This window comes from Dunckerocampus dactyliophorus, chromosome 18, assembly GCF_027744805.1.
Source record: "Dunckerocampus dactyliophorus isolate RoL2022-P2 chromosome 18, RoL_Ddac_1.1, whole genome shotgun sequence".
Classification (NCBI taxonomy): Eukaryota; Metazoa; Chordata; class Actinopteri; order Syngnathiformes; family Syngnathidae; genus Dunckerocampus; species Dunckerocampus dactyliophorus.
In genome coordinates, this window is record NC_072836.1 from 9,940,134 (window position 1) to 9,955,363 (window position 15,230).

Genomic DNA, 15,230 nt, shown 5'->3' on the forward strand with positions numbered 1-15,230 from the left:
GTCGTGTTTCACCCCGCTGACATCACCCGGCAATATTTTTTTTGTTCACACCGTCAATTAGGAGGTAGCTTATATGGCGGTGGCTAATTGCCGTGTTTAGTATTCAGTGCAGGTATGCTGACTGAAATGTGTTGGCGTCCTTCAAGTTCACCAAAGGGGTAGCGTGAGGTGGGTGGGGTTGGGGGTGGAAGTGTCGGGGTCAGGGTTGTGGATTCCTCCACACACACACACACGCACACATGTTGGATCAATGGGAGGTAAGTGTGGGAGGGGTAGAAGTGTGTGTGGAGCTCTGTTGCCATAGAGACGAGGGGGACAGTGATGCTAGGCGCTGTTACCGGGCAGGAGAGGCTCTCTGTGAAATGAGGGGCTCTGACATGAAGGGTAAACAACATCAAGGCCCACTATAAGAAGAAATCTTGTGGGACACAATCAGTGGAACACACAACAAAAGCAACACAACAAGTCAAAGAGAACAATTAGTAAAACAGATGACATGACAGGAAACGTAACCCGCTTGAAGAGCGAACACAAGCACACACGTGGCGCATGAGTCATAAGTAGAAACACAAGAATCTTAGGTTGGCTTGTGACACCCTTAATTTCAAACAGGAACACCACTCCATCTAGTGAGTATTTCCTGGAACAGCACCATATTCCAATTTCCCATACAGCGGTATGATTCACTTGCGCCCCCTGCTGGAAAGACCATACCGTTGCATGCAGTTTCAGCACCACGGACAGCACTCTCCCCCGCAATACAGTACGATGTCGGAGTAGGGAGTTTTTATAAATGTAAATATTACAGCTAAAAATGGAATCAAATGTAATATTCCTACTGATTCTCAAGAATTTAAAGCTTGACTCATTAATCATTAAAAAATATTGTTTTCGTAACAATATATTTGAAGACATTGACATAAAACATCAACTTATATATTATTCATCCATCCATCCATTTTCTATGCCGCTTATTCAGATTATTGTAATAGAGAAATTAATTATAAATGAGACAAAATGTAAAATAATAAAAGACATAAACCAATATATTATTTGTATTACAATGCATGGGTATATGTACCAATATATATGCATGTATAGATACTGTATATATATATATATATATATATATATATATATATATATAACAGTTGAAATAGGAAATGTATATTTTTTAAACAGAACATTTTGGTACATCAAAAAAATGAAAAACAAAATATATTAGAGCCATTTCTAATAATATACATACCAGGGTCACTGCTCTAAACTAGAAAAAATCATGTTGAAAATATGAATTAAAATATATTTTTTTAAATAAAAATCACAGTTCATTCTGTGGTTTGCAAGAGAAAGACCATCAGTTCCAGGACGCAGAATAAGGTTTTGGTGCTCTGCAAAAGCAAAATTCGGTACACTGACACAATCCAATACAAAATAATGATGTCGCTAAAAACGGTGACCCAACGCCAATGTGCATAAAGCATGCTGAGCTTGAGGTTGATGTCAAATGTGTTAGCATGATATTTATACACTCACCTACCTGTTTGTCCCTCAAAAACAACAAGAAACAAACGCACCCTCTAGGCAACAGGGCGGTTTCTCCTGTCTTTTTATTTGGATTGCACACTTCAGTAAACAGATCTTCACAGTAACAATGCAATAGCGAGAAAACAAGCAAATCACTGTGCCGTGCTGCTTGTTAGGTCAACAAAGTACTTCTCTGTATTTACACTGGAATAAAAATCTAATAAAACATCAGCCCCCGTTAGCGGGACCTACCATGTCTTACGGTATGTCCCTTTAATTGAATTACCTATCATTTCTTTGACTATTATCCCTCTTTAACATTCAAGTACTCATTCCTGGCATTGCACGTGTCAGCCAGTAGCCGTGACTGTTAAAATGCAACACTTTGAAATTTGGATGTCAAAACAACACAAAATAAAATGAAAACAGCATCCATCTTGGTGACTGACTAATAAATACTCATTGAACAAGTAAACACCTTTTTTTTGTATGGAATGGCTTTCCAGTGCAAATAATAAAGCTCATACTGCATGACTGCTTTCTCGTTGGGAGTATTTTTGGTTCATTTAAGGTGAAATAACATTTCATTTAGTTTAAGGGGGGACATGTATGCACTAATAAGGCAACTTAAAGTAATGTTTGAGATACTTCAACAGAACAACAGTATACTGTAAGTGGTATCGTATTTAATATGCCGTAAATGCTCCAATTACCGCCTCTATTCAATAAACCTCCGAGGCTCCTACAGTCGCAAAACAACAACTGGGGTCTCTGATTAGCGCCGGGTCAAAAAGCACTAGCATTAAAAGCTGTGGCAGTAGGCAACCTTCTGGGGATGCTCTAGATTAGCTCCACATGATAGCAGTAGCTGCAGTTTAAGTACATGTCGTGAGCAGCCTTATCTACCTCTGCATGCGCTTTAAAATGCTGGCTGTTGGTGTGAAAGTCACACGTGTTACAGTTGCCGCACTGTTGTTTATAATGAACTCATCAGTGGTATTAATGCTGGCTGAGCAGTTTGCTCCTAACCTCTGTTACAACATTGGTTCTGTTGCTGCTGGTTGTGCAATACACTTGTTAACACACGAACATGTGGTCAAAGAGCGCTAAGTTTTCCTTCCCACGTTCTCGTGCACTCAAACTCTTTACTAAGTAAAAAAAAAAAAAAAGAATTCCGGAAATACTTGCCTCTCTGCTGGCGCTTTAAGGAAAATGAATGAGAGCATTTACGGTATTTGGTGTAAAGTGGGAAAAATACACTAGTTCCTGAAGATGGGAATAAAAACATAAAAGTATTTCCCAACATAAATGAAATTTGTACATTTAAGAACATCACACAACATTTCCCGTAAATGCGTGTGAACTCATAAAAGCTTATTTTCTGAGCCGCCCCACTGTGCATTTGCTCTATGTACTGATATAATCAAACATTTATGACGTCTTTTATCTCTTCTGCAACACAAAATGTCAAAGTCTTGCTGTATGCGTAGATCTGTGTCTCGTATCAACACACTTCCACAGAGGCATGGATGTTTCCAGTCTTGGAATTCACTGAATTCAGCGTGATATGAAAAGTGGGATGCATCCCAGCCGTCCCCACACATCCCTTTGTTCCTGCTGACCTCGCCCCTCACTCACTACCTGTGACCGGAGCCCCTGTGGGTGCTGGATTCGCCTTCCAGGTCTTCCTCCACCACGCTGGCGTAGCCTTCTTTCGCCATGCAGTCGGCCAGGACTTGCAGCACCAGGCCCAGCCGGCGATCCATGGCCTGGAGGTGAGGCTGGATGAGGATCGGGGACAGGCGGTCCCGGAGGAGAGACTCCTCCATCAGAGAGCTCAGCTGGTACTCTTCCTTCGACAGCAGCTGGAGACGGAGATAGGTAGACTTCCTCACCCTAGAAACAGAGCATCATGTAAAGACAAGATACATGTGTACCCATAAACAGATATACACCACATCAGGGGTATCCAAAGTGTGGTCTGGGGGCCGTTTGTGGCCCGCGGCTGTTTTTTTTTTTTTTTTATTGGCCTGCGACACATTCTAAAGATGTAATTTAACAACAACAAAAAAGAATAAAGTCAAAACATTATGAAAAAAGGTTGTAATCTATCAAGACAAAGTCATAATTTTACAAGAATAACGTCGGAATATTACGAGGAAAAATAACGTCATTTTAGTAGCATAAAGTTGACATATTAAAGAATAAAAGATGTTATTTTTTTTTTTTTTTTTTAAAGTTAGGTTTAGGGTTAAACAGTAAATAAAGCTGTAACTTTTGGGGAATTAGTTTGTGGAAAAAGTTATAGTCAAAACATTATGGGAATAAAGTCAGAATTCCGAGAAGAAATTTTTGTTGAATTAGTTGGAAAATAACACACAATAAAACAACAGCGAAATGAAAAAAAACAAAAAAAAACAGCTGTAGTTTTACGAGAATACAGCCAAAATATTAAAAGAAAAAAAGTCATTTTAATGACAAAAAAGTCACAATTTTATGATATAAGCTCATATTATTATGAGGAAAAAAAATGTCTGAATTTAAAAGTTGTTATTTTAAAAGTTGTGATATGAAGAAAAACAAACAAAACAAAATAAAGGTTGGATTAGGTTGGAGAAAAAGTTGTAATAGTACATAAAGTAAGAACTCACCCTCACCTTAAGCCTACAATGGGAATAAAGTCATAATATTCCGAAAAGAAAATTGACAATGATCATTTAAGAAGGAAATTGAAATATTTGTCAACTAAAAAAACAGCAAAAATAGAAAAAAAGAGCAAAAATCAAAGTTGATACTAATAACATAAGACATTCTTTCACCTATATCTATATCTTTCTGCATATCTACATTTATTGGTTTACAAAATATCATCTTTTCATTTTTCCGTATGTGACCCACAGTGGAAAAAGTGTGGACGCCCCTGCACTCCATAGACAAAAAGTATTAAGAAACTCTTTTTAATCAATTAATCAGCCAATGAACCTCATCATTCTCCCAAGACATTCCAGACTTCCAACTAACTTGGAAGGCAGTTTTTCTGTTTCCCCACAGACACACTCCAACATCCTGAACAGTCTTTCCCAAGAAGAGTGGGGGCTGTTATAGCTGCAAAGGCCATACTTTCGTACATTTTTACTTCCTATAGTGGCCATGGGTCCCAACGCTTTTGTTCATATAGTGAGTAACAATAACTAAAATGTTCACATGAAAGAAACGTATCCCCTTCTGACCTGCAACACTGACTGAGAGGCACCAGGATGGACATCTCATCATGTGAGTGTTTTCCAAACCTGCATGGGTGACATGCACACATACAGTACATTACGGTGTCATTAACACTGTACATGCACTCCACAAGGCTACATATTGTATTGACTGTGGGTGTTCACTAGGGGTGGAACAATACGTCTTTATCGAACCGTCCAATACACATGCGTACCGAACCGTGACCCAGGTATTGAACAATACGCAGTTTCGTATTTATTTTATTAACTTCTGACGGCGCTCTTGCTGGAAGCTCAGTGTATCTGTGATCATCTACTCTGGCTTAGGTGGCACTGAGCTCTACCTCCCACATTCACACCATGCTGAAAATGTTGAAACGGGAGAAAAATGTTGGCAATTTCAATAAAATTCAAATTAAAAAAGGCAAGGTAATTTATTTTTTGGATCAAAAAAATATCGAACCGTAACACAAACATATCGAACGGAACCAAACTGTGAATTTTGTGTATCGTTGCACCCCTAGTGTTCAGTAATGCTGCCAAACACCAAACACAATGCAACTGTGCTCACGAGGGACTACAAACATTTTTTTTTTTGCTAGTCTTTCCATGAGCTCACCCACGATGATGTGAATAGGTCCCCCAATAGGTTTTTGAAGAAGGCACATATGCATATACTGTATAGACAGCAGCAGTCAAAAGTTTGGACACACCTACTTGTACTGTATAAAACTTTTTTGTTTCATACTAACTAGGGCTGTCACAAGATCTCGTGTCACAGGATCCCACAAGATTAAATCATGACAAGAGTTCTCATTCAGAAAAATATCTCATGTGGGCCTGGGACAATATTAAATAACATATGCATGCGTGTCTGTTTTCCTCATCTCTCGCCTCCAAACAAGCATGAAGAGGATTCACTCTGTGCATCGGTTTCAGCGCCTTCACGCGTCTGAACGGAGGAGCGCTTTTGTCAGTCATACAGTCTCGGTGGGTGGAATGTGGGGCCGCTAGCATACACACAGAGTGCAGAAGAGTGTAATATACTAGATATTAAATTAGTAGACTGCAATACATTGTCATATATTTTTTAATATTTTTTCATTAGTAGTTTCTTAAAGGGATAGTTTGGATATTTTGACATGAAGTTGTATGACATCCCCATCAGCATTGAACTATATCAACAGCGACTCACCCCCCCCATTTGGTCCCGCGAGTCCAGTTCTTCTCGGATTTCCGTGACGAGCAACGTAGATCTGCTTAGTTGCCGGGTCATTTAAGTAAAGAGTTTGGCTTCCCAAAACAATACGTGTTCAAAAGAGTAACACATTTGCATCATAAAAAAGCCTGCTCAAAAAAAAAAAAAATCAGACCTCACAAATTGCTCATCATGCAATCGTGTGTATGTGATGAAGACGCTTGCATCTTCTTCCTCTGTGGAACACACGTAAACAAGATGGCCGTGGAGCTCTGTCATGGATAAACATGCCAACTGGACTCACGGGACCAAATGGGGGGGAGTAAGTCACTGTTGATATAGTCCACCCCCAATGGGGATGTCGTACAACTTCATGTAAAAAAATCCAAACCAACCCTTTAAAAGTGCTTTAAAAGTGCTGTCAAAGTGTTCAAATCTCGTGTATGGTCTCGTCTTGTGAACAGAGCGTCTCGTGACATCCCTAATAATAACAAAATACGGAGCTATTCTCATACTATTATCTTATTTTGCGACAAACAAATGCTCTTAATTAAAAAAACCCTCTTAATTATGTGAATGTGAAGATCAGTTAGTTACATCATTAAGAGCATTGAGCTCTACTGCGTAAATCAGTTTCCCCATTTAAGATGCTTTCATGTTACCCTCTTCCGTTGTCAAGGTGAATAATGAAGGTGTCATTTCCAAACTTCTCAAAGGTCTCGTAATGATGGCGATCCATATTACCTGGAGAAGGAAATCGGCATCAAAGGTCAAACTGGCACTGCTTCACAGGGGCACACTCACACTGCTCTACATCGCGTTTACACCACGTTTACTTTATTCACTTTATGATACAAGCATGTAATACTGCAACTTTCCTGACTTTGTGGCTTATTTAGAGTCGTATTTATTTTTATTATGTAAGGTGGTGGTTATATGCATTATTATTATTATATATAGAGTATATAAATAAATGGCAGGAGGAGCGTTTGCATTGATTGTATGACACGTCTACTGTGCACCACGTGAATATGTTTGTGTATGATCAAGTGTAGCGGGGCTTTTGACTTTGTGAATTACTCTGAGTCTTTCTACTTATGTTTATTATGCAAGGTGGTGGTTATCATTAACAACTGGTAGGAGGAGCAATGACATGTCTACTGTACTTGTGCGTGAGCGAGTAAACCGTGGGCTTTGACTTTGTGGTTTATTTTCAGTCTTTCTACTTTGATTTCCAGACTATAAGATGCTACTTTTTTGACACGCATTACACACTCTACGGATTGAACAAAGATGCGGCTAATTTATGGCTAAAATAGCTGCAGTTCCCATGATACTTTAAGTGCGGAGTCTGGAAGTAGTGAATTCCTGAAGTGGACGTTAATATCATGTTTTGACGTCTTACGCGGGAATCGTGTTTTGATCTGACAAACCTTAAGTTTGATCAAGTGCAGAATTACTACAGCTTCTGCTTGGATTGCGGCAGCTGTTGAACTCCGATGAAATAAATCGTTTCACGTCTCAGTGGAGCTAATGAATGATGCTGGGAACACCGCGTGCAGGATTGCAAGGTTTATAGTGCGTTGTTCTGTGTAAAAATCCCATGTTACAACATGGCTTAGCTTAGCTTATAGACCTGTGCAACCTATATATGCGCAAAAAATTTTTTTTTTTTAAATTTGCAGCTTATATTCATGCGCGCTCAATAGTCTGGAATTTACAGTGCTTATTTTTAGAATGCAAGGAAGCGGTTATCATTAATAACTGGTGAGAGGAGCACATTAATTATATGACATGTACAGTGGTGTGAAAACGTGTTTGCCCCCTTCCTGATTTCTTATTTTTTTGCATGTTTGTCACACTTAAATGTTTCAGATCATGAAACAAATTGAAATATTTGTTGATGTTTTTATTATTAAGGGGGGGAAAAAATAGAAACTTACATGGCCCTGTGTGAAAAAGTGTTTGCTCCCCCTTGAAAACATAACTTAACTGACATTACTTGAGATTTGTTAGTCAGTTATAAAGCCATTTCTAAAGCTTTGGGACTTAAGCGAACCACGGTGAGAGCCATTATTCCACAAATGGCAAAAACATGAAACAGTGGTGAACCTTTACCCCAAAAATTACCCCGAGAGCGCAGTGGCGACTCATCCAAGAGGTCACAAAAGACCCCACAGCAGTATCCAAAGAACTGCAGACCTCACTTGCTGCAGTTAAGGTCAGTGTTCATGACTCCACCATAAGAAAGACACTCGGCCTGCATGGCAGAGTTCCAATACAAAAACCACAGATGAACAAAAACAACATTAAGGCTCATCTCAATTTTGTTAGAAAATATCTTGATAATCCCCAAGACCCAGGGAAAATACTCTGTGGTCTGACGGCAGAAAAGTTTAACTTTTTGGAAGGTGTGTGTCCCATTACATCTGGTGTAAAAGTAACGCGGTATTTCAGAAAAAGAACACCAGACAAACAGTAAAATATGGCGGTGGTAGCGTGATGGTCTGGGGCTGTTTTGCTGCTTCAGGACCTGGAAGACTTGCTGCGATAAATGGAACCATGAATTCTGCTGTCTACTAAAAAATCCATCTGTTGGTGACCTGAAGTTGAAACCAACTTGGGTTCTGCAGCAGGACAATGATCCAAAACACACCAGCAAGTCCACCTCTGAATGGCTGAAGAAAAACAAAAAGAAGACTTTGGAGTGACCTAGTCAAAGTCCTGACCTGAATCCTATTGAGATGCTGTGGCATGACCTTAAAAAGGCGCTTCATGCTGGAAAACCCTCCAATGTGGCTGAATTACAACAATTCTGCAAAGATGAGTGGGCCAGAATTCCTCCACAGCGCTGTAAGAGACTCATTGCAAGTTATCACAAACGCCTGATTGCAGTTGTTGCTGCTAAGGGTGGCCCAACCAGTTATTAGGTTTAGGGGGCAATCTCTTTTTCACACCGGACCATGTAGGTTTGAAATTCTTTTCTCCCTTAAAAATATAAAAAGTTTCATTTAAAAACTGCAGTTTGTGTTCAGTGTCAATTTGTTTCATGATCTGAAACATTTAAGTGTGACAAACATGCAAAAAAGTAATAAATCAGGAAGGGGGCAAACACGTTTTCACACCACTGTATGTTGTGCTTATGCATGTGTCCGAGCATAAGCGAGAGTCCTTATTTCTAGTCATTCAGTTTATTTCTATTATGCAAGGATAGAGTTACCTATTAATAACTGGGGGGAGGAGCGATCACATTCATTATATGACGTGTCTATGTTATGCATGTGGATGGGTTCATTCGTGAGTGTGTGTATCGCGGGACTTTGTAGTTGATTTTGAGTCTTTCTATTTATTTCTATTATGTAAAGTGGCAGTTATCATTAATAATGTCTATGTACGCATGCGATCCCATTCATTTCAATGATAACCAATACAGGATGCAAAACAACAGTTACACATCAAGAGTGGGCTCCTACCCATGAGGAAGTCAAAGATGGTCATGTCCATCACATCCAGCAGTCGAGTACCACGGTCATACGGAGGCGTCTGCTTCACCTCGTCACAGTAATCTGGATCAACCTCCCACCTGGATGCATGAACAGCAAACAATAAATCAATATCTCACTGATGAAAAGCAGAGCGTATGCATTGAGGTGTGCTTCTCACTCTGCCTTCTTGCGTTTGTGGTAGGAGCGTCTCCAGGGGTTTCTCCACGTCTTGCGTTTGGCCAAGTTGAGGTCGGGCAGGAAGGCGGCGAGGGAGCCTTCGATCTGGTCGGGTTTACCGCACAGGGCGTGCTCAGTGGTGCAGTAGTAGGAACATTCTCCGTAGAAGCAGACGTTGTTGGCTGGGGAAAGACATAACATATAGAGGAGAAAATGACAACAAGAGGACCAACCCCATTCTTGATGTTTCTACCTGGCGAGATGAAGAAAGTCCTCCAGAGCTTTTTGTCGCGCGTCACGTCTCGTATCTCTCGAGTCATGTTGATCAGCCGCCCTGCCACCGGGGGAACTCTTCGGAAGTCAAGGATCCTGGAAGGAAAAGAAATATGAAGGAGATATTTTCCAGGATTTTGTACTCAATGTTAAACGTGTATGTTGAAAGCAAACAACGTGCATATTTTTGTCCAACCTGTCCTACCAACACACACAAACACAACAATGTAGAGGACGTCCCACAACAGCAATTTATCACTGCCCTGTCTGTCTTCTTTCTATGTGCTTTTTATGTAAGATCATTCTCTCCCTTTCGTCTTCCAAGTGACCCGTTTGAGACTAAGCCTCGTGGGAGCAGACACACACACATGCATACACACACACAAGCGAGATTGACGTGTTGATCCGAGCAGCCAAGTTGACGAAACCTAAGCTTACAGGGGACGCCATTGTTGAGGAGCTGCAATCTGCACCGTCATGTTGAGCCATGGTGACAAAGGAGCACCTGTGTGTCAGTGAGTGAGTGTGTGTGTGCGTGTGTGTGTGTGTGTGTGTGTGTGTGTGTGTGTCTATACCTGTCCAAGTGAAAGGCGGCGATCTCCGCGTTGTGCCTTTCAAAGTCTGAGAAGTAGAAGAAGTCCGGAGGCGTTTCCTGCTCACGGGTCTGCCTGAAAAATGATTAAGATAAGTTGTCAACACAAGTAGGATTTTAAAAACAGGCCTAGTTGCCATGGCGACGATGAATAATAGACTCGTAATAGTATGTAGCTGCCTGTCAGTCACAATGTGCCGACTCTGCAGTTTTAAAGCTCTTACATGGGCTCAGGCTTTCACCGTGGATGTTATAGAGGAGGAGAATACCGGCAAATGTAACGGATGCAAATACAAGTGAAAGCACCAGGACGCATGATTGCACGTATCGGTTGTGCCAGCTAACTCTACGACTCCTGAACCGCTCCACACAAACGGGTGAAAATTTGTCAAAACACACACCCCTATTGTGTTGCCTGTGCTATTATTTTCCTGACAAATATACCAAAAGGTGCCGCTGTTATCAAACCCCACAGGTCAAAGTGACTTGAAAATTCTCACACAGCTCTACAAAACACCCACTGTAGGATTAGGTATCCCCACCAAATTTGGTACACAACTTTAGGGGACTGACAAGCCCATGTGTGTAGAATTTGAGCAAGATTGGTTGAAAAGCACGGCCGCCATCAAGCAAAACGTCATTGCAGGGGCACGGATGGAACATAGCAACTAACTGTCCACAGGTCATTGGCCATCTGTTGAATGATTATCAAACTTTGAGAATATCTGCAGTACATGTATGCTAGCATGTCTCCCACAGCAGTTTGAGTACGACCGATAGGAGGCGCCACAAATGTCATTAACAGCCATGTGAACAAAATGAGATCACCCCACGGAGTACAGTCCACCACTTCACTGACATAGAGTTATTATGAGGCGATATATACCAATTATTGAAAATGAATAGTTTCTTCTTCTTTTTTTTTTTTCAAAATGACCACAGACTATGTATCCTGATGCTGTTGTCTGTTTGACCCCTCCACAATAAAAGATGCAGGGGGAAAGTGAGGTCTTTTGGCTCTGAGAGGGGAGCAGCGGGCGGGCCTGCAGGCGAGGTCACTATCTTTGAGCACCAGAGCCTCCCTGGCAGTCCTTCACACAGAACACAGTAAATTGTAAGCACAGGGTTGAATCCCGATCAAGAGTCAGAAGCCTGAGAGAAAGCGAAAGAGAGAGAGAGATGCTCTCATCTGGCCAGATGGCTTAGAGTCCTTGTCGGAGGATCAGGCCAAGGCTTAGGGTCTGTAAAGCCCTGCTCCTCTAACTACCCTCCTTGTGGACAGTTTATTACACACAACTACACAAGTGGACAAGACGTGATTATCAACAAAAAAGCTTGGGATTTAGGAGTAAGATGTGCATGCTAAAAACTTCCATGCAGAAATATTTCACAAAAAAATGAAGTACTGATTGAAAACCCTGACAAGGATTAGTGGAGATAGAATAGGAACATTAAGTATATTACTTGTACAAAGGGATTTCATAAGATCACTGCAGTGCCTTCACCGGATTTAGCTTCAACCATCATTTTAATGACAATAGCTAACAGTTTTTTTCAGTCCCCACACATCCGAAGAATCCAATTCCTGCTTTCAATCTAGCTGGCGGTACAGTGGGAAATCACTTTGGAATAAACAAGCAAAAGCTTTTACAGACGTATAATTGGGCTGGCCGATGAGGTCCTAATGGCTTTGCTTTTGATCATGGTTAGTCCCCCGCACAAACACACACGTACGCACGCACACGCACACACTGTGCGTATGTAGTAAGTTTATATACCATATTGACCCAAATATAGGAAACCCTGGATATAAGACAACCACTATTTTTCAAAAATATATATATTTATAGCGCATTAAATGACATTGCTGTCAAAGTTAACACAGTAATGAACATTTCCTGTAACGGCACTATTTTTTTTGACGTGCGATTAACTTGCGCACGTCCTGTTTGACCCTCGGCCCACACCATAGTTCGAGGAAACGCAGCGGTGGATGTGGAGCCACCAACGGGAACAAATATTGAGCAGAAATAGACAAAGAAAAGGTGTTATTTTGAATGGTAAGTTTAGCTTCAAAGCCCTGGCAGATGTCTGAAATTATTTGTATTTACTGTCGCTGTGAGTTGAGTTGTCACGGAGTACGTCGACTGCCAGAGAGAGAAGGCACTGGAGCACTGTCGGTATTATTTTATTGACATTCATACAGTGTTACCTTAGCATATGAGTGTCCCAACTAACCAGTGTTCTTTAGATGCGTGGTGTCTCTCGGCTGATTTGTTGCTTTGAACCGCAAGCCAAAAATTTGTGTTACGAGCTGCTAGTCACCGGCAGGCATAGCCGAGGACAGCTATTAGGGGGCTTGTGTCAATGTGACATGACTGAAGACGAGAATGGATCCAAATAGCAATAGCAGGGCTAGCATTAGCAGTGCGCTAGCTACTGTAGTAACTATGTGTTGTGTAAAACTATGACATGAAAAACATCAAATTAAAAGCAGTAAATGAATTCAGACCCACCGTTCACCAGTACAAACCTGGACTTGTTTTTCCACATAGTATTAGCATTTGGGACCAAATGTGAAGTGAAAGAAAAAGTGGAGAAATCCAGTAAAGTCTGTGTGGCATGGGAGAAAGTTAGAAGGTGTCTTCAAGGACCACCACACAAAGTGGGACAAGTCGCCGCTCGCATTAAACATACAAAAGCTGGGGGATTTCTAAATAAAATAATGGGCCATATTTCCAAAATGTATACTACTTTACATAAAATTTGATTAATTATGATAATTTGTGATTAATCATGACTTAACTATGGACAAAATGCAATTAATTGCAATTGAATAGGCTTAGGGTCTGCAAAGTCTGCATTATATATGAGTATATACAGTATTTGCTCATCGCCAATATTTTAAGATTATCATCATAACTCTTCCTCTGTTGTTTGCTAACTTGTCCAAACACCTTTTCCACTGAGTTTGGGTCCACTGCATCCCTCCAGGTCACTGGTATGTGTAAGTGACAGGAAGAAAAGCTCTGACTCGCTTGGCGCCACTCGTTGGTTTGCGTGTAAAAATTTTCAGACCTTTTTGTAGGGAAAAAATGCTGCATTCGGGTCTGGAATATTTGTTTGAAGATATGTATGCTGCGGCTCAACTCTTAAGTCTTTCCTACCCTTTATTGTGGGAGTGATTGCTCATTCTTCTGTCCTTGATTGACAGAGCTGGGCTTCAACATAACTGAAAGGACCTCAGAGAAACTGCAAAATTTAGGGGATTTGTTTGCTTTCCAAACTTAAAATTTCCAGATCTTTCCATGTTCACTGATGGTTTTCAGCTCGAGGAATTGACTATTTCCAAGATCAGGATTGCTTTTTAAACTGTGTTTCATCCCTCTTATAACACTAAGAATAAGAAAATGCACTCCATTTAGAGTGCGGGTTGTACCGTGCGTGGACTGCAGGTGCATATTGAGGTCTGCAGAACGACATGCATGTTGTTTGTATGCATAAACTAAAGGGATCAGGAGGTTTTATATCCTTGAATGACAGAACCTGTTTTCTAGCATCTCTCCCGCTTCCTTTCCATTCCGCACAACAAACAAACAAAAAATCATATTGGTTTATCCTCAACAAACAAGAGTGTTCCAGCAATGCTCATCCACACTTGGTCATATTTACATATCCATCCACAGAGGATTAACTGTTTTCAATAGCACTGAAGAAATCCTGCGCAGGGAGTTTTTTCTCGACCGGCTTTGCATAGAATACCGACCGCGAATTGCGTACTCCGTGCCGAGGGTATTGTCGGGTCAGCTGTGATCAGATGTCAAAACACAGCAGATTGGGGATGTTTAGAACAATAAGCTTTCCAGCGCTTATGTTGTTGCTGCACACCGACTCACCAATTTTTGCATGATCCCTTTTGCATCCTGAGCGTTTAGCGCCAACTTTGACAGGATATCAAACTGTAAATCCACACGCCGCCGCTTTTCCATTGCTAAATATGAAACTAGAGAGGTGGTGGATTGCTTTGTTAGTCACTCTTATGCACACAATCTATTCCAGATTCTTCTGTCCTTCAAAACACAAGGTTGAAGGTGCAGGTGAGCTGAGAATATTGCCTCGATGGACACAAAATGCAAAGATTTGAACTGATGAATGTGGGGGAAAAACAGGAAATGAGGCTGTTGACACGCATGCTCTTAGGTCAGCACATTAAGACACTTGAAAGGCAACGGGAATCAATGGGGGGGTTTAAAGAGCTTTTCCCCGGGTGTTTTTGTTCCTACCCACGCATGAAATGAGAGGGCATTATCATGAGTCATCACACGCCAGCTGAGTGACGTGGAAAGTGATGAGAGCGGAATAAAATCCTGTCAGTAAACTCTAAGAACTGCCGGGCTGGCAAAAAATAGGCTTCAGAGGCTTAGATTTTAATATTACTATTCCAAAGTGCACTGTCGTCAGTTCATAGTTTAATTAAAAATGCAAAATATGGCTGGTATTTCTTGCATATATATATATTTATATATATATATATGTACAAATCAGTATAGCACAACCTCGACGACACCCAAAGGAAGAATCACACAATAAATTTGATAGTACGTAAAGTAAACCTCACTCCCCGATACCTTAGGAACTGTGCGGGCCGATGGGTTGAGAGCCTCAGTTTTTAGCCTACTGGCTAGCATGCACGACTCTCATTTGGAGGGGATGTGTGGTCGTGGGATCAAGCCTGGGCAGTGTGCAAGGCTGAC

General features: G+C 41.0%; 1 protein-coding gene across 1 annotated transcript in view; it reads right to left on the reverse strand.

The window, feature by feature from the left end:
• Positions 1-1,261: 1,261 nt before the first annotated feature.
• The window catches only part of fam20ca (FAM20C golgi associated secretory pathway kinase a), a 35,699-nt gene continuing 21,730 nt past the window's right edge, over positions 1,262-15,230 (reverse strand). The window contains exons 4-10 of the mRNA XM_054758936.1: positions 10,460-10,552; positions 9,865-9,980; positions 9,613-9,793; positions 9,423-9,532; positions 6,612-6,693; positions 4,758-4,817; positions 1,262-3,423 (exon numbers count right to left, since the gene is read on the reverse strand). Coding sequence (XP_054614911.1) covers positions 3,165-3,423; positions 4,758-4,817; positions 6,612-6,693; positions 9,423-9,532; positions 9,613-9,793; positions 9,865-9,980; positions 10,460-10,552 — 901 coding nt within the window. The 3' untranslated portion in view covers positions 1,262-3,164. The remainder of the gene's footprint in view (positions 3,424-4,757; positions 4,818-6,611; positions 6,694-9,422; positions 9,533-9,612; positions 9,794-9,864; positions 9,981-10,459; positions 10,553-15,230) is intronic.